The sequence below is a fragment of the Diprion similis genome, chromosome 5 (genome assembly GCF_021155765.1).
Source record: "Diprion similis isolate iyDipSimi1 chromosome 5, iyDipSimi1.1, whole genome shotgun sequence".
Classification (NCBI taxonomy): Eukaryota; Metazoa; Arthropoda; class Insecta; order Hymenoptera; family Diprionidae; genus Diprion; species Diprion similis.
The window spans coordinates 3,553,011-3,573,244 of NC_060109.1; the positions used below are offsets into that span (position 1 = coordinate 3,553,011).

General features: G+C 39.4%; 1 protein-coding gene across 2 annotated transcripts in view; it reads left to right on the forward strand.

The window, feature by feature from the left end:
* The window catches only part of LOC124406193 (sodium-dependent dopamine transporter), a 132,506-nt gene that overhangs the window by 59,117 nt on the left and 53,155 nt on the right, over positions 1–20,234 (forward strand). For both annotated transcript variants that reach the window (XM_046881546.1, XM_046881545.1), the window contains one exon: positions 6,537–6,852. In XM_046881546.1, the coding sequence (XP_046737502.1) occupies positions 6,537–6,852 (316 nt within the window). The remainder of the gene's footprint in view (positions 1–6,536; positions 6,853–20,234) is intronic.

A 20,234-nucleotide genomic window follows, 5' to 3' on the forward strand; every position in this document is an offset into this window, starting at 1 on the left:
AAGAAATACCAGAAAAATTTCAGATTTTAATATTGATATTTAGATGTGCCTCATCGCGATTTTCTACTTTCCATAAGAATAACATGGCAAAAATGGTTCTTGCTCCTTGCGATTTTTATAACTAGATAACGACGCGTCGTACAGAAAATTCATAAACATGTTTTTGTAGGAAATTGAACGTTGTACAAAAAAAGTCTCTTGTCATTTTACGATAAATCTGTTCTTTCAAAAGTTATTTGAGGTCAAACATCAACAAAGGACCTATATGTATATAATATATAAATATATTATAATTTTTACGTTTTGCGTAGGTCTATATTTTACTTCAATTAAGTCTTTTTCAATAGCGTCTCTTATGAAATGATGCCTAACATCTGTATGTTTCGTGCGTCTATGATGTTGACAATTACTTACAATCTTTTGTGCACTCTGACTATCGTTAAATATTGTTATGTTCTCTCTTGTACCATTTATCTCTCCTAACAAATTTCGTACAAAAATTGCTTCTTTTTTGCCATCACTCAGACCTAAATGTTCGGCATCCGTGCTGGAAAGAGCTATCGTCTTTTGCTTCCTTGATTCCCAACTAACAGCACAACCACCTAATCTCATAACCAATCCGGTATATGATTTTCTGTCAGTCTCATCACCTGCCCAATCTGCGTCTACGAATGCCTCAATGCCTTTTTCGTCCTTTTCGAATACAAGTGCGTTGTCTATTGTACCAGCCAGATATCTTAGCACCCTTTTTGCAGCTATCCAATGTGTATCATTGTGACACGTATTAAATTGGCTTAATAAGCTTGCAGCGTATGCAATATCTCCTCCAATTAACTGTTGGTACGGATATTTTGAATCACTATCTGTGGCCTTTTCTAGTTTTGTATTCATAGCTATAGACGTCAGAACTGGTTTTGCCTCAGCCATCCCAAAACCCCCTAGTAAACTTTTTATATATCCACTTTGACTTAAGCTTAAAGTACCTTTGTTTTTGTCTTGGATTACCTTCATACCCAGACAGTTTTGTATCAGACCTAAAACTTTTATATCAAATTCACTTTTCAGAGTCTCAACTAGTTGATCTTTCTCTTTTTGATTATTACTAAATATAAAAAAATCATCAACGTACAATGCAATTATGACCAAACTATCTTTACTCCTTTTTACATATACGCAAGGTTCACATTTTGATTTGATGTATCCAATATTTGTCAGAACTTTGTTTACTTGTTATATTTGACTATATTTTTTCTTCGAGTGCACCATTTAAGAAAGCCGTAGTTACATCTAAATGATCCATGGTCATGTTCATCTTATTTCCAATGGCAAATAATAGTCTTATTGTCGAATGTCTTACAACGGGTGCAAATGTTTCTTCAAAGTCAATTCCATATTTTTGACTATACCCACGCGCAACGAGGCGTGCTTTATATTTTTCAAATTCACCCGACACATTCTTTTTAAGTTTATAAACCCACTTAGATTTTACTACATTGGTGTCTTTGGGGCGATCAACTAATTCCCATACCTTATTCTCTATTAATGACTTATATTCTATGTTCATAGCCGCTTTCCTGTCATTTTTACCTGAGCATGACATTGCATCACGAAATGTTTGCGGTTCGTCGTTACATAAATTCGCATTGAAAGATAGATTTGTCATGTCGTAGTCCTCTGTCCATTTTGGTGGACCACGTTCTCGTACTGGTCTCATACCTATGTTTCCTTCAGGTACATTTAACTCTACTGATGTGTCATTGACGTCATCATCTTCACTAGCTGTAATCATGTTGTCCGACGAACGAGTAGTTTCTTCAGCTTCGTCCTCAACTAAGCTGATGTCAGAATTAGATATGTCCTCTGAGTCTTGATTTGTCTCTTCGTCACTTTGGTTCTCGATTACAGGTTCATTGTTAATTCCTTGGACTGTAATCAGATCTACAGGAATTGTGTTGTGGTCTTGAACTATTTGTTTAATTCCTTCTGTCGTCATCTTTGCAGCAGTATCTTCAAGAAATACAACATCACGAGCCTTGATCACCTTTCCATCTTTTTGACAATCTGCAAGCCTGTATCCTTTCGTATGTTCACAGTACCCCAGCATGATACACTCTTTAGATTTTGAGTCAAGTTTTGATCTCGATTCTTTGGGTATGTGCGCGTAGGCTTTGCAACCGAAAACTCTCAAATTGCTGATGTCGACCTTAGCTCCTGTCCACATTTCTTCTGGAGTAGCTCCGGATACAGCGACAGTTGGACTACGATTTTTCAGATAAATTGCAGTCATTACTGTTTCACCCCAATAAGGCCTTTTTAAACCTGAATCCTATAGCATCTAGTCTTTTCGATTAGAGTGCGATTTAGTCTTTCAGCTACACCATTTTGCTCTGGTGCATATGGCACGGTAGTCTCGTGAATTATACCATTCTTTTTAAGCAGATCGTCTAGAGCTTTATTACAATATTCTAGACCGTTATCAGTCCTTATCTTCTTTATCTTTAAATCAGTCTGATTTTCAATCATCTTCTTAAATTCAATAAACGTATCAAATACCTGGTTCTTTTTCTTAAGTAAGTAGCCAAAACTTTTTCTTGTAAAATCATCGGTGAAGGTTAATAAGTAGCGAGCACCGCCCCAGGTTGCTTCCGACATAGGACCGCAGAGGCCAGAGTGAATCAGTTCCATTTTTTCTGTGGCTCGCTTGGCTTTTCCTTTTGGAAATGACTTTTTTCTCTGTTTCCCCTCTATGCACGGAACACAATTTTTTAGCATCAACATGCTTTTCTGACTTAAATGTCCAAGCCGTTTATGCCAGATGTCTTCCGATGTGTCAGCAGTCATCATTGCAGCAGCTTCCATTTCGCCAGTGGTCGTATCTTCCTCTGTCTTCGGTGAAGATTTTGTGGATTGATCTAATTTGTAAACCCCTCCAACTTTTGAAGCTGTAACCTTGCATTTACCTTCAATTATACAATCATTCTTATTGTATACATTGCACTTATTTTTATCAAAAACAATTATTCAACCTTTTTCTGCCATTTTACTAACCGATAATATATTTACCGCTAAATCAGGTACGTACATGACATCTTTAATTGTTTTTTGAGTTCCAGTTTTTAAGGTAACGTTTATCTCACCTGTGCCTTCACTATTTAGCTTTTGTTTATTAGCAACGGTGATCCTTTTTGAATCATTGTTTGAATAATTTGCAAACCAGTCTTTGTGCATGGTCATGTGAGCAGTGCACCCAGAATCCATGAACCAGTCGTCGTTGTTCAAATCCGTTGTAGCCAGAGCTGTAGTCAATAGGAGACAATCCTCGTCCCTCTTTGGATTTTGCTTCGACTGGTCTTGTTTCTTCTTTTTCAGCTGTGGACACTTCGGTTTGATATGTCCTGCTTTTCCGCAGTGATAACATATTATAGTCTTCTTTGGAGCAGTATTTTTCGACGAATTTTTGGCAGCATATGCAGTTTCACCAGAGTTGTCTGATGTACCTTCAGCTCTTCGGTAATCTTCCTGTAGCAGCCTCATTTTTATCATTTCGCTTGAAATTGATGTGTTTGTGGCTTCTATGCCCATCACTAAAGGCTCAAACTCTACTGGAAGTCCTCCTAATAAGAGCATAGCTACTTCCTCGTCATCTACTTTGTGACCAATATCTGCGAGTTGCTGTACTAGCGAAATTAGTCTTATTAATTATCACTTAAATCTTATAAATCTATAGGGCTGTTTGCTTTACCGAAAGATCGTGTCCCGTTAGAAAAAACCTCTAATGTTATTTATAAGATCCCGTGCAATGATTGTAATAAGTGTTACATCGGCCAAACTGGCAGACATTTAAGAACAAGACTAAGTGAACACAAGCGTAACATTCTTTCGGACCCGGATAAGCAAACAGCCCTGACAAAACATAGGATTGATGCAGATCATAATTTTAATTTTACAGGTGTTAGTATCCTCCACCGTGAGAAGGACTATAGTAAGCGTTTGATTTTAGAGATGTGCTGTATTGTTAATGACCGCGATTCAGTTAATTTACGATCAGATACTGAGAACCTTAGCAAAGTTTACCGCAGCTTGATTTTGAATCACTAGCTTTCTTCCGTCCTTCCCACGTTGAAGTATCTATCTACCTACCTACTTAGTGGTTGACATGTACGTCATAGGTTCCCCTTCCCCTCATGTTTTCTTTTTGAACACATCAATAGTCCGTTCCCGAGGTCGTCCATCACAACTTTCAATCTCATAGTTCGTTCTGTCAACGTGCTGCTGACACGTGCTACAGCTTTTGCATTCTTTTAATTTTCTTTTAATTTTTTAATTTCCCCTTTCCGGCATGAAACCGAAGGAACCAGACAAATAAATTGGTGGTCCTTCTTTGGTCCTAACGAAAGATAAGTGACAACCTTTCATTCCAGAAGCTCGGTTCCTTTCACAACGATTTTGACCAAGGAAATAAAATTCAGTGTTCAAGTAGATCCTGTTTAGAAGTCTTTGTCTTAGAACGAGCGTTGAATTGTTGTAGTGAGTTGATTCTCCCGTGAGCAAATACGAGTCAAACCCAATCCGTTACACTAGATGTTCGCACTTGAAAATGGAATATCCCAAGTACGACCTAATTAACCGATTCACTGGGGTAGACCCGAAATCAACGGTTTGTGCAAAACTGGTAAGAGCTAATAATTTCGTACCCAAAATGAAACCTTGTCATGAAGGGGATTTCGGGATACCGATTCCAAATCTGAACTGGAATTTTGAAAATTCAAAATGTTAAAAGAGGAATCCAAAAAATCATCTTATTTTATTAAAACTCGTTTTGAGAGGGGTTTTGGAGATCGCTGAACACGAAGCACAACTGAAAATTTAGAAATTAAATATGCTGGATACAATACTAGAATCCAAAAAATCACTCGATTTGGATGAAACGCGAAACTCGGGGGTTTTCGAGGTCACTGAATACAATTCTCAAATCGAAATTATGAAAATCAAATTAATAGATCCAATATGGCAGTATCGAGTGACTTATTCCATCTCGACTAAAAGCCTTTTTATTGTCTCAAATCAGGTTTTTTTTTATTCCTTGATCCTGATTGAAAAAAATTTTATTAAGGTGTAAAGAAGAAACGAATATCTCGCGAAAAATCTGAAATATTTATGAAAACACCAGTGTGATATGTGAAAATGTTTCAGCAACCTTGCATAGTAAATAAATCCCACTCCTAATTGCGCGATGCGCACATCCAAAGCGCTCGATGTTACAGACTGTGTTATTCAGCGTAAGTTACCTCACCTCAATTTCATTTCGTGTCCGTAGTTTTGGTGCTTCACAACTAAAATTTTTCTTCAGAGGTGTTGCAAAAAATAGTTGATGTCACACGTGTAGATGGGTAATAATTGAATCATGCCATTGGAGCCCTCGTCTAGGCTCATGCTGCAAACTTTACACTCATCGCAAATCGCACATTGATCGCACTTATAACACTGTATACATATATTATTCCTCGCAACTTTAGGGTTATCTCAAAAGTAAATCGTGGTGAAGCAGATTATTCCCATATTTTCAAAACTGGTCTTTTTTAAAAATTCATTCTAAAATTGCAAAGTGATATTATTGTCCTAATGTTTCGTTTCGTTAAGACTTGCTTTAACCTTGTAAATGTAGGGCACTGTCATTACGTTACGCCATCGGTGCTCTTTCGTTTGCTTCCACAGAATACCCATGGCTAGCTGTCTGTAGGAATCCGCAATTAACGCTCTTGGGTTGTGAACGTTATCTACTTATGGACAAAAATCTAATTAACGATTTCACTTCATCATAATGTCGTCGATGCAATAGCTAAGCTTTGAAAATTTATGGGATTCGTCCCTGATTCCACTATATTTCATTTTGTATGTAAAGTGATCATACACAATAAATGTCATATTGATTAGGGGATATAAGATCATATGATTTTTTACACCCTTAAAAGTACCTGACTATGGCCGAGAGGGTGGTTAGAGCAAACTTTAGCTAGGGTGACCGAATGTCTGAAGCTGGAACTAAATACGCGCTATTTTTTACGACACCTCTGAAGGAAGGTTTGATTTGAGATGCATCGAAGATGAAGAGGAGACAAAACCACGGGTAGAGCGTTGGGCTATCGTTTACGATACCGAATGAGTCTCATTAGTATACTAATAGCCAGACTTTGATTTACTATCTGTTTTTTTCGTCTCTATTGTTATTGCATATAGTTAACATACCATTATGTATAGTAACTATAGATTAGAAACAGTTTTGACTCTGTTGATATGTACTGGGACAAGACCACGGCTAGATCGTGGGGCTATCATTTACGATATTGAATAAGTAAAATTAGTATGATAATAGCCAGAATTCTATTTGTTATCTTGTGTCATTTTTTCTTCGTTATTGTTATTATAGATAACACATCTGTATGTTTAGTAACTATACAATTAGAACCTATTTTGATACTGTCATACGTAACGAGGATTGGTCCAATGCATAAAGATGTTTTGTTTTTTTTTTGCAGGAATCGGTTACGCGGTTGCCTTAATAGCGTTTTACGTTGACTTTTATTATAATGTGATAATCGCATGGGCGCTTCGTTACTTCTTTGCATCGTTTGCTGCCATGTTGCCTTGGACAACCTGTGACAATCCGTGGAATACACCGAGATGTCGCAGACTCGACATGAACGCTTCGTATGTTGGAGATTATGCGATGACGGATAACGAATTCACTAGCAACGACTCGCGCGGTGCTTTCGAGGGAGTCCCAAATACAACACTGATAAATCACTACAGTAATGATACCCGATACACCAGTGCCGCACAAGAATATTTCAAGTAAGAACCTAAAAGATCTACAGTAATTACTATGCTTGTGTTCAACAAATTATACATCATCGCCTACTACTTTTCAAATTTTGAACTATCAGTCGATACTTAAGTAACTCAAATTATTGGGGTTGAATTTATTCAGTTGGTTGATCCAAAATAATAACGCAAATATTATATTCCATATCAAGGGTAGAAAAAAAGCGATTATAAGAATGAAATCACCTTCCTTCACTATCCGTAATGGACACGTGGTTTTTTTTATTTTCTTAGTTTGTTTGAAAATTTGCCGTTCGTGTATGTGAAGCGGATTATCATGGTGCGGTAAGGCGGATGCAAGTTGTACACCCGCCCTGCGCATGATATCGGCAATCTAGCACTTGCTTTATATGCGCGAAAAGTAATTTACACGTATTAAAAATAATTCAAAATCGTACAGTTTTAACGAATCTAGTTTGGGGAAAGAAAAATAAAATTTCACTTTTATCCTGTGTCCATCAACACAGTAATTGTTTTTTTTTTTAAATCACTCTAAATTTTTCAAATTTCCCAGACTCATATAATTATCCTGGGGGAACAAAACTTACAATCTGTAAGAACAGTTTAGTGAATAAATAAAACCTATGTAAGTTTTTTAAGTACACATTACTATAGTTTATTCAATTAAGATACTGAGATTGTACAATTACGTCTTCATGTTGGCACGGACCAGCGGGTACTGAACGGCAGTAAGCCCCCACTCCTTTCGCCTCTGACTGATTGTGAGGTGCGCAGATCGCGCCACTGTCATACTCGCTGGTGACGCTGCCTCAACGAAATATCGCGAAGACAATTCGGCAGCTGATGAACTGTTTTTTCAACCGTATCCTTACATCTTTGAAAAAGTATTTGTGTCCCATTTTGTTTTCACTAATGTAGAATATGTTATGAAATTATTCAAAGTGCTTGGTCAACTGAGCAGAACCCTATGTAGTTCCAATCAAAGCATATTTTTGGAACGAAGTTCCGTTACGCGGCTTACGGAAGTGGCTGGCGGTAGGCGATGAACGGTAGAAATTGAAACGTTTGTTTGTTTTAGTGAGACTGAGTTTGTTTCGCACTCGGCCGACTATTAATCCAGTCATTGCGTCGGAAAAAACGGCTTAGAAATTTGAAAAAGAGCGTATTATTAACAGACTTTTATCAATTAAACGTGTTTCACGTGAGATCCCATAGTCATCCCACTATAAAAATTTGGATTCCTTACTGAAAAAATCTCAGCATTCACATGAAAAACCGAAAAGTAAGATAAATTTTGGCGGCGCATGAGAAAAAGCGGTATTTTTGTCTAGAGACGTGTTTTTAACATTGATTTTGATATTTTTTTCGTAATTTTTTTATGCCGGTAACGATACGAAAATAATTCGGGCTTAAACCTCAGTCAGGTCAAAATGATGAACTCTAGATGTGGCATTTCTGGCGAACGGTAAGTCCTCGAAGGTTAACTCTTGGTGATATTTCCAATCTTAGTACACACTAAAAGAGAACAAATTTTCAGAAAAATCGATTTTTTGACGTCTAGATCATTCGTTGATAATTGGTGGTGTTACACGCTCCGACCCTCTTCACACTCACCATTCTTCATCCCTCTTATCTAGAAGCCTCTTCATTTCGTACCTGACAATCTCTTGCACATCCTGTGCACACCCGACTATCTCCTCTTATTCCCAGAACCCCTATCTTGCATTTTGCTTTCTGCACCGACTCTCTTCTCCGCTCTGCTCATGGGGTCGGCACTTCTGATCTAACTTCCGGTTGTCCTGGGACGCAAAAGTGGAGCCGAACCCTTGTTATTCCTTACCGCTCGGGAATAACCGACCGGCAGGTCATAACAGTGGACTAGCCCAAATATAAAAAACGGACCTCCTTCAATTTTATTTTTTAAAAACACAAAAAAAAGTATTCGCTTAATAAATTTCATGTGTGTCATTTATAATTTTGCTGGTTTATTTTGCTGGAGTTAAGAAAAAAAACGTAAAGAATTTCGTTTCTTATGGGGGTCTTCCGACCATCCATGTTTTTTCTAATAAATGGTCAAATTCCGTTATACTCTGACCTCACCCTTCATTACGTATACATTCTCTGTTACCCACATACTAAATGCATTCACGATTTTGTAATAAATTAATATTTACAATTCGCCAGTCGAGCTAATTGTTACAAAAGTATACAAGGAAAGTAGACTTACAATTTTATGTATAGCTATACAGGAACACGACAATGAAGCGACAAAAACCTAGTGGATTTCAGCAAAGACAAATTGAGAAAGCAAAAGACCTCGAAACTAAAGCAATATCTGGATCCATCTTTAAATATATGACACTTTCAACATCGAGTGCCACAAAAGAAAATACTGAACTAATCTTACTTGCTAAATCGAAAGATTTTGATAAAAAGAAGGAAGGAAAGTTAGACAAAACTCAGATAGGAGAGATTGACAAAGAAGAAGAAGAAAGACTAATTGAAGAAGTACAGTTCGTTCAAGAAGAGGAAAGAGAGATTGATAAGGACGACGGCGGGGGGGGGGGGGGGGGGATTGGGATGAGAAGGAAGAAGAGCTTGACGACGATCAGACAAATATTTTTGCAATTTATTCTAATATTACCTCTTGGCCAATCCCAGTGCCTTCTGATTTGCGATTTGATCTTGTAAAGAAGGGCAATAAACACTTTCAAAATAAAGATGGACCTTTCGGTGAGGCTGCAGTTCAAAGGCCAGGGGATGAAACAAAAGGAAAGATTCGAAATCTGACCCCATCATGGTTCTATAAAGCACTGCCAAATGGTGAAAAAGTTTTGAGAAAGTGGATGGTTTACTCTCAGTCAAAAAGTAGTTTGTTTTGTTTTGCTGCAAAATTTTTGCCGATGCCAAGACAGAAATTCAAAATTTTGTCACGGGATTCAATGCGTGGTGGAAGCTAAATTGGACATTATACTCACAAAAATGGAAAACTTTGGGAGCTGGATTGGAACAACGAAAAATGATTGGTTGTAGCCACCAGGTAACAACCGACAGAGATAAACAGAAACGGAGAGATATTTTACATCGTCTTTTGGATGTGACTCTGGTTTTGGCTCACCAAAGTCTTCCTTTCCGACACAGAGAGAACTTGTCCGAAAACAAAGGTAACTTTTCCGAATTGGTGAAACTGCTGTGTGAGTGTGTGTATGTAGGTACGTGCGTGTGTATGGGCTTATAATAGCTTACAACACACATCTACAAAAAGCTACTGTGTAGTAGAAATGATTTCATAATGGCTAAAATCACAGTTAATAAAGAGACAGTAATAATAAGAATGATTTATTTAAACCAAAACAGGGATATAAAACCAACATTCTTACAATTGGAAGAAGCAATAACAATAATTAGCTTGAATCTCCCGCAGGCAATTATAGTATGCTAGAATTGCCGATAAAGGTGATGTTGACCTCGAGCAAGTAGCCTACACATGAGTGTTCGCAACCAAGAGAGAGAGAGAATACTATCATCAACGAAAGGAGGCGAGATCTCATCGAATTTACCGAGAAAAATGACTTGTACATTGCTAATGGCAGATTCCCCGATGACATTCCAATAAACTTCACATCCATCAACACCCAAAGAAAATCAGTAATAGATTTGAAAATGTGCAATTTTAAGGCTTTTTCAACGTAACAATTGTAAAGGTACTTAACTCACTCTCTCTCTACCCATTCATCCACTAATTTCTATATGCCTAGATTCAAATTCTGAATATGTACACAGCTCGATCTCTCTTACGCAACAATAGTTTCAGCTTTTGCCGATGATATACCTTTTTTTATCAGAATCATTGATCTACCAAAAACGACTTATAAATCATCTGAAAAAATACATTGAGGAAAATAGCTTAGAATTAAATGTAGGACAAACAAAGTAGTAACTTTCCATAAAGACGATCGTGAGAAGAGCGAGCAGCCCCGTTTGCATATACATATACTTACAAATATTTGAGGGTTACCTTCGTACATTCAGGAATGTACAATACAGCTACCAAATACTTCCAGTCAAAAGATAACAAAACCATTCAGCCAGATATCAATATATTGAAAAAAATTAATGTTCGCACTCGAAGCTCGCGGACCCATTCGCGACGAATTGTCACATCGCGACTTCATGTGTTGAAGAAAATTTCGGCAGATATACGTAAAGCTCATTCCGAGATTATCGTTCGAGAAAGTGCGGAGAACGATCCGTATGTCACAGACGATTGGTTTGGACGAATTCGGGATGTCAATGAGAATGCCCTCGACGAGTTTCTGGCACTTTTGACTTCCGTGGAAAAGTTGGAGGAAGTTGCCGTGGCTGAATTCTTGGAGGCAAGATCCTCCGGAGCTTCCGGAACAGGTGCCGCGAAACTCCCTCGCATTCCGCTCCCTACTTTTTCCGGGAAGTATGAAGATTGGGCAAGTTTTCACCACCTTGGTGCATGACGTAGCCTCCCTATCTAACGCAAACAAGTTGCAGTACTTGAAGCTCTGCTTGATCGGTAGTGCCGCGGATCTAATAAAGGATGTCGCCACGACCAGTGCGAATTACGCCAGCACATGGCAGGCGTTGAAGACTCGTTATCACAACCCCCCGCTAATTATCAATAAACATCTAACTTCGTTCATGCGGATCCCGTATTTGAAAAAAAGAGTCCGCTTTCGAGCTGCTTTCCTTCATTGATGAGGCTTAGCGAATAGTTCGTGTTTTAGCTAATCTGAAGTAACCGGTGGAGCATTGGGACGTCTCACTTGTACTCGTGCTCTCTGAGCGCTCAGAGTCGAAGTCAGGAAGGTTGTGGGAAGCGGAGTTGAGCCAGAGTGACTCTGGGGTCGAAACAGGTGACCTCTCAGCAGGTGTAGGCTCTCTCGGTTCACTTTCGAAATTCTACGGGTTTAATCAAGTTTTTGGAACAGAGAACTCAGGCTCTCAATATAATTGCGCTTCAACGTATAGAGGAGAGAAGGCCAGCTTCGACACCTTCTGCCGGACCCCAATCTCGCAGAGTCTTCTATGCTAGTCCTTCCCAACCAACGAATTCCACATCGTTTGAATGCCCGCTCTGCTCTGGTAGACACTCCATCTAGAAGTGTTACAAGTTCCTGGTAAAGGCTCGTTATGAGCGGTTCGTTAGTATTAAATAATTGCAGCTTTGTTTCAATTGTCTGAAGCAGCATAGGGTAATTGATTGCTCGTCAAAGGGACGATGCTCCGTTTGTCAAAAGCGACACCACACGCTCTTACATCGCCGTGCTCAGGGAACTTCTCAAGGTTCAAGACGAAGTTTGAGTGGTCGTCAGGGCCCGCAAGGAGGCGGACCGTCGACAAGTACTCCTGTCGTAAGTTTGCACGCAGCGTGTCATTCTGCTGTCAAGCAAAGGGTTCTTCTTGCTACAGCGCGGGTACAGGTAATGGGCCCGAATGGTGGCAGTACCTACGTGCACTCGACGATCAGGGTTCGAAGTCGGCATTCGTTCTGGAATCCATCGTGCAGTTATTAAGGTTAACGAAGAAACGCGCCTCCGTAACGCTGTCGGAGCTTGGCTCCACTGCAGCAGGAACTGCGTGCGCCAGGACTTAGTTGGTTCTGCGGTTCCGCACCGATCCCAATTTCATGCTTGAAACAGACGCTCTCGTCCTCCCGTCATTTAGATTTGCAGCATTTTGAGGGTTTTACGCTGGCGAATCCAGACTTCAATTTCTAAGAAGGTGAACGTGATTGTTGGCGTTGATGTTTATGGCCAGCTGCTCCGCTTCGGTTTGAAAGGGTTCTCTGCCTTGCAACTTGTCGCTCAGAATACGGCCTTCGACTGGGCGATTTTTTTTTTTAGTACAGTATGGTCGGACGGTCCACGGCAGGTGAATAGGATGGCTCTCTCTTTCCTGCCAACACAGATACTTCATTGCTTCGTTGAACCAGATTTGTAGCAGACCCTGCAGCGCTTCTGGACTCTCGAGGAGATTGCTTCGAAGTCAGGTGGACTGAGGCCTGAGGATGAGATGGCTGAGAATTTATTCATATTCAAATAGACTGACGGTCGTGACTCATGAGGTCGGCACGAAGTTCAGCTTCCAGTGAAACCAGATCGACCGAGGGTAGCTGACGAGACTAGATCAATGGCAGTCAAATCTCTTTCTCGTATGCCACGTAGACTTCCGTGAGACGCCCGATTGGCTGAAGCGTACGGTGGCTTCATGAGAGACTACGAACGACTAGGACATATGACTCGAGTCCAGGCTTCAGAAATACGATGTGAGGACGCGTGGTATCTCCCACATCATGCAGTAATACAGGCTTCGGGTGATAAATGTAAATTTCGTGTCATTTTTGATGCCTCTGGGAAAACTTGTGAAGGGCACTGCCTAAATGATTTCCAGTTGTCAGGACCCTCCCTACAGATCGATCTTGCCTTGATTCTCTTAAATTGACGAAAATATCGTTTCACATTTTCAGCGGACATCGTAAAAATGTTCCGGTAAATTCAGGTGAAGCGCGAAGATCGGGACTTGCAAAGAATTGTGTGAGCGCCAACCCCTGACTCCGATTCTGTTGATTATTGCTTGAAGACTGTTACGCACGAAACGACTTGCGCCACATTCCTAACTATCCGTGCACTTTGGCAGTTGGCTGTTGATGAAAGCGTTAGATTTCCACTCGGAGCTGAATGTCTCAAGGCAGAGACGTATGTCATTGACACCCTTGCAGGTGCGGACGATCTTTCTACCGCGATTCAGAAACGGTTTGAGCTCATAGAATTGTTAGGATCGGGTGGTCTCGAGCTCGACAAATGGTCCGCAAATCATCCCGATATTCTGCTACCTCAGGAACGACAGAATTCTTCAGTAGAAATCGACGGCGACGCATCGGTCCAAACTCTTGGTACTCATTGAATCCCATCCCAAGATGATTTTAGGCTCCGTGTGGCAGATGTCGAAGCACTATCCACTACTGCGACATAACACACCATTCTCTCTAATATCGCTCGTCTGTCTGATCCACTTGGCTGGTTAGCCCCGATCATTGTGACGGTGAAAGTCCCGATACAGGATTTTTGGATTAAAAAATGCGAGAGTCCCACTCTCCCCTCCCTGTGAAATTTTGTGAGCGATGTTATACCTATCGCAAGTCGTTGACACAGTTGCCACCTCTGTCTATTTACCGTTGCTTGGATGTTGCATTTTCGCGTTTCTATCAGATTGTGACGGGAGGTGAATCCCGCACTTATTTGGGGGGAGAGAGGAGGGAGACGAGAGACGGGGAAGAGTGACTGCACGTGCCGGCGTTGTGAAAAAATATAAAGTGTATCGTGTATTTAATATTTGGCGGATCTTACTAGCTAATTGACAAATGGGTCGGTCCCGCGTGGCGGCTGGTCACGCCCCAGCCGGTTAGCGTGCTTCTTAAATCTAAATCCTTAAAAACTAATGAATTAGTGCTAATGAACGTGTGAGTGAAAGGGGTGGGTGTGTGTGTGAGTGTGTGGATGTGTATGGGGAGTGGGGGGGGGGGGCGTGTGTGAGGGGATCTGAGGGGGATGCAGTGTGTGGATGCAGTGATTGGCAGTGGCGGTGCGGAGCGTGGTTGGGGTGTGGTGAAGTGAATCAGATCAGCTGACCTTTTCGTTTCGTGCTGGGTCTTCGATGCGTCCGGCGGCGTACGTGGCTGGCACAAGAGTGCCTTCTCCGGCCGGCCCGGCGCGTCTTCGGGTGCGCCCGGGCCGGTTCGGTACTGTTCGGAGCAAAACTCTAGATAAGTAAACAAACCATCAATATAGTTAAATTAACTGTGCGGATGATAAACAAGCTTCACGAGCTTACTGCATGCTGCTCCGGTGTGGTGTCCGAGACATGTTCACGAAATAGAAAAAAAACCCGAAATATCTTCTCTAGGAGGCTTTTACATTTACCCCAAAACACACCTGGGTACGTGATTAGGAAAGAAGTGGTAGTAGATACACTGGAAATTAAATACTTCAAGCTAGCTTTGAACTATGTATAAAAAATATTGGAAATGAAGAATGATAGCTATCTTAAAATTTACTTAGATAGGTTGAAAAAACTAGCGAACTATGATTCTTCAACTCCAAAATACAACTGGTTTGTACAAATACGAGAATGGGATAAAATAACTTTCGAAAACCTCGTGAGAAAAAAAAAACAGATTGGTAGATAGATTGACCAGGAAAGTAGGGACCTCCGATGTCGCGGATCGGATTTTCGTTTGACGCGATAAAAGATTACGACCTCCCAGTCAACGTTGTTTTGTATTTTTGACAGAATAAGCCTTGGTTGCTGAGATATCGCATTTTGAAAATTCAGGATATTTCGTCGGAGTGGGGGCCGTTTCGGCTCGTGTGTCAAGTGTGTTAAGCGTGAACGTTCAAACAAGGCTGGCTGCTACGGTAAGACGACGGACTATAACGCTGAAGATTCGGGGTCCTCTTGAGTTCTTCTCGAATTTCTTTTTTTTTCCAATTCATTTTCCATATATTTTTTCGATTTCTTATAAGACTTTTCAGGCGCGGGTAAATAAGACAATTCGAAAATATGTATTACCAGTTTTATTTTTATATATTATACACTACACGAACGTCATTATGCTGCAATAATATAATGAAATGCTTATTCCAATAACAAAGGCACAATTATATAATAAAACATAAAATCACGTCTAAAATATAATTGTTCAAAAAATAATTAATGTAATACACACATGCAAAATTTTTGCCACGTAATCATTCTGATTCTTCCTCACTACTGCCACAACATCAAACAGCCAAATACTTCAAACAGAACAGTTTTTCGATATGTAAAGGAAGTTTGCTTTCCTGATAAGATTTGCAAGGTTAAATGTGGTTGCGGTGGTATTGGGTTCATCTTATTGTCGACTAGTTTGACCACTATAAGGTTTATTTTAGTATTTGCAGAGAATTCTATAAACCACGTTAGGGTGTTTCTCTTTGAGTAACACATGTCTTCCAGAATCGAACATCGAACGTAACACATTAACATTTTTTCCGAATAATTGAACATTGTATTTTCTATATGACCTGTAGCGATTTTAAAAGACCAGCAACATAAGAGATGAAGAGAAAATTTACATTGCTGTTATTTGGGTATATATGAATAGTGGCATTATCGTTATACTTAGACAAAATCATAATTAGCCGTATATGAATGGTTTTGTTAACAAGTTCTGCAGGGTAATTATTTTTGAATAGCACCTTTCTGATAGTCAATAAATTCTTTTCATGGAAGCATTTGTTTACCAATCCGATTCCCTTATCAACTCAGTTAGAGACAGTGCCTATTTTGTATGACTTGGGATGATGTAACTGATGTGATGTGCAACCTAAGCTATAATTGTGTCTTGGCTCATTATATCTAACCAACGTTGGTTTCGTTTCTGCAAGCCAAGCAACGGTTAAGTATCGGCGTGCGATATCTGCGCAGTTTTGGTCGTAGAACGACTTCCGAAGCAACGTTTCAATATCGGCGTGCGATGTCTGCGCAATGTTGGTCATAGAATGGCATTCCAAGCAACATATAAGTATCAGCATGCGATATTTGCGCAATGTCAACGTTGATCATGGAACGGTTTTCCAAGCAACTTTTCAATATCGGCGTGCGGTATCTGTACAACGTTGGCGGGCAAAGGTGCAACCAATGTACAATAAACAAAGTAGAATAATTGATGTACAATAATCAAAGTACAATAATTGATGTATAATAATCAAAATACAATAATTCATGTACAATAGTTGATGTACAATAATCAAAGTACAATAAAATACAAAATAATTGATGTACAATAAAAATCAACAATGTATAATAATACAAGCGAAACAACAAGGAGCAACAGCAAAATTGAAGTTCAAACTTTGAATAAATCGCGGCTTATGGTATTTTCGTTATATTTTTGTCACGAAAAGTTGCTATCAAATTTCATACGTAACTCTACCGATGAGAAACATATTGATAAGAAGTGAAACTGATAACTTAGAACATGTTTCAAACAGTTATGCACTGTTGTAAGCGAGAGTTTGGCGTAACCGGTTAAAGCATGTGACTAATAATGCGGGCAATGCGTGTCCATCCCGGGTTCAAATCCACCACTGAAAATCTACCGCCGTATTTCTGAGGGTTAAACGTGTTTCTATTAGCAGGCAGTTGTTTTTGGGTAGGTTTAGCACTGATGAGCATACAGCTGATGTTCTATACAAATAAAAAACATATTGCTAGTTTGTATTTTGAAAATTTCGTTTTTTAATAGTAGTTTGGCAAGCATATGCATATGTTGGCTCAGTATTGTTTTTCAACATCGGGTTACAAGTTAACAGCGCTACATTACAACCGCGGTGCGATATCGTCGCTCAAGTCCGGCCCAGGCATTTTTGACAGTGTTGGACTTCTCTTGCACACAACGTTGGCCCGACCCAGATAGCCGAGCCTGGCCCAGTATCGTTTTTCAATATCGGTTCACAAGTTAGCAGCGTTACATTACAATCCTGGCCCATAATAAAATACCAACGTCCGGCCGTTCAAACAGTATAGCAAAACGATATTGGCCCAACCCAGCACCAGCTTACGATTTCTGACGTGTTCACAGCTGAGAACCCTACCGAAGATGCGAATAGGGATGTTTCTACTGAACTAACCAACAAAGTGAGGTTGTTCCACGGCCCACCATTTCTCAGAACATCAAAACAAACTTGGCCGAAACAAAGATGGACTTAAGCGCGGCACACTAATAGTGTTGATCTTACGGAAGAGAAATGAGTGGAGTTTGTGACCGTATAAAGCGAAAAATCAAGCCCGTGTCTGGCAAAATCATGGTTGAGACTAATTTGGAGCACCGATGGATCCTGTACTTCGTGAATGCCTGCAAGCGAAAGCAAACGACAGGATTAACAACATAACATTTGCGAAAGGCAGACCTACTATGGGTGTCGGACAGTTTTTAAGAGGAAATAATGGCACTACCCATGAACGAGACATCGGTCGAGGCCGCAGGTTCCTACAATTAACACCTGAAACAGATAAAGACGAAAATTCGAGGCTGTCAAACCTGTCAGGCGCAAATCACCAGTGATCCTCGATAGGTGACATCCGTACAACAGATTGCTTGTTCTGGATTACCATAGACCAGGGATGCCACACTAGTCAATTGTGGCCATCAGGCCAATCGATCGTGACAAAGCAAAAAAAAAAAAAATACATGACTCTGTCAAAAAATGTTTTATTTAATTGTGTGGTGAAGATTTGAGATTAGTAGATCGCATAGAGTCAGGACAGATTCTTGACTAGTTTTGCAACTACTCCTTTTCCCTTCTGCAGATATCCTAAATCTTCCGATCCACCATGATGTTTTTTGAAGTATTTTTCAAATTTTAGTGCATTTCTGGCCCATTCAGCGGATTGTGGTCTGCTGTTCGTACGTAAGAATAATCACCAAGATTAGGATAGGTATCGCGGTATTTTCTTGCCACCCACCCAGCTAAGTAATTGATTGCGTCGCCTATTAGTCCAGTCGAATTAGCTCGAAAAAGGCGATATAAAAACATTAATTCATTGCAGCAATTTTCCTTCGGAATACTTTGGGGGGGGGGGGGGGGGTCACTGGCAGTCTAAGTTTCGGTTTTCGGGATACTAGACCCATTGCGTCATCCACCATCTTGAATTTAAGGGCCAGTTTTTGTTTATTGAATAACTCGTTTATTATCAAGTGTACACGGAAAATAGTTATCACAAAAGTTGTTTGAAATCAAATTTCCCACAATTTTGGTTCTTATACATTTTTACCTAGGATCGATATCTTTCGATTTATACCCGATAAAAGGAGGGGGTAAAATCTTATAACCGTATTATCACGTTTATTATCAATTTTACGCCAAAAATTATTATAAGCAAAGTTGTTTAGAATCAAATTTCCTACAATTTTAGTTCCTATACATTTTTTCCTAGGATCGATATTTTTTAATTTATACCTGAAAAGAGGGGGTTGATTTCTTGTTTATGCAACAACTCGTTCATTTTCGATTCTACGCGGAAAATAGTTATTACAAAAGTTGTTTGAAATCAAATTTCCTACAATTTCGGTTTTCATAAATTTTTTCGTAGGATCGATATTTTTCGATTTATACGCGAAAAGAGGGGGTGAACCGAAGTATTATTACTTTTTTTGGTTGTTTTTTTTTTTATTGTCGTTGAAAATTCGATCAAAATCTGATGTGTTGAAAATGTAATTTGCTACAATTATGATGCTGATATTTTTTTCAGGTTCATATTTTCGGGACGCAAGCTTATGATAAAGGAAACGAAGGGTGTAAATAATCAGTTTCTTTAACAGTATACATTTGAAAATTCGAAAAAATTAAATTTTATTTGTTTTCCACTACACATTTTGGGCCTTTATAAGTTGTGATTACGTATGTTTCGAACGTGCGGAAAAATGTGTGGTTCCCGCAAATCCGGACTGAAATGTTCCATGTTATGCCTCAACTGCACGGGAGAAACGTGCGAGAACGTCGTTCCAATTCGCGAGCTACTTGATGAAGACGACTTTCTTGGTGACGACAACTGTGGAGATGTAGTGACCCCCGAGTCTCCAGAGCTTCCGGGCGAATTAGTAGACTGTGACGCTGAGGAACCGAACGAGGAAAATTTGGACGGACCATCGGAAAACGTTCGAAACATACGTAATCACAACTAATAAAGGCCCAAAACGTGTAGTGGAAAACAAATAAAATTTAATTTTTTCCAATTTTCAAATGTATACTATTAAAGAAACTGATTATTTACACCCTTCGTTTCCTTCATCATAAGCTTGCGTCCCGAAAATATGAACCTGAAAAAAATATCGGCATCATAATTGTAGCAAATTACATTTTCAACACATCAGATTTTGATCGAATTTTCAACGACAATAAAAAAAAAAACAACCAAAAAAAGTAATAATACTTCGATTCACTCCCTCTTTTCGCGTATAAATCGAAAAATATTGATCCTACGAAAAAATTTATGAAGACCGAAATTGTAGGAAGTTTGATTTCAAACAACTTTGTTTATAATAATTTTTGGCGTAAAATTGATAATAAACGTGATAATACGGTTATAAGATTTTACCCCCTCCTTTTATCGGGTATAAATCGAAAGATATCGATCCTAGGTAAAAATGTATAAGAACCAAAATTGTGGGAAATTTGATTTCAAACAACTTTTGTAAGAACTATTTTCCGTGTACACTTAATAATAAACGAGTTATTCAATAAACAAAAACTGACCCTTAAATTCAAGATGGTGTATGACGCAATGGGTCTAGTATCCCGAAAACCGAAACTTAGACT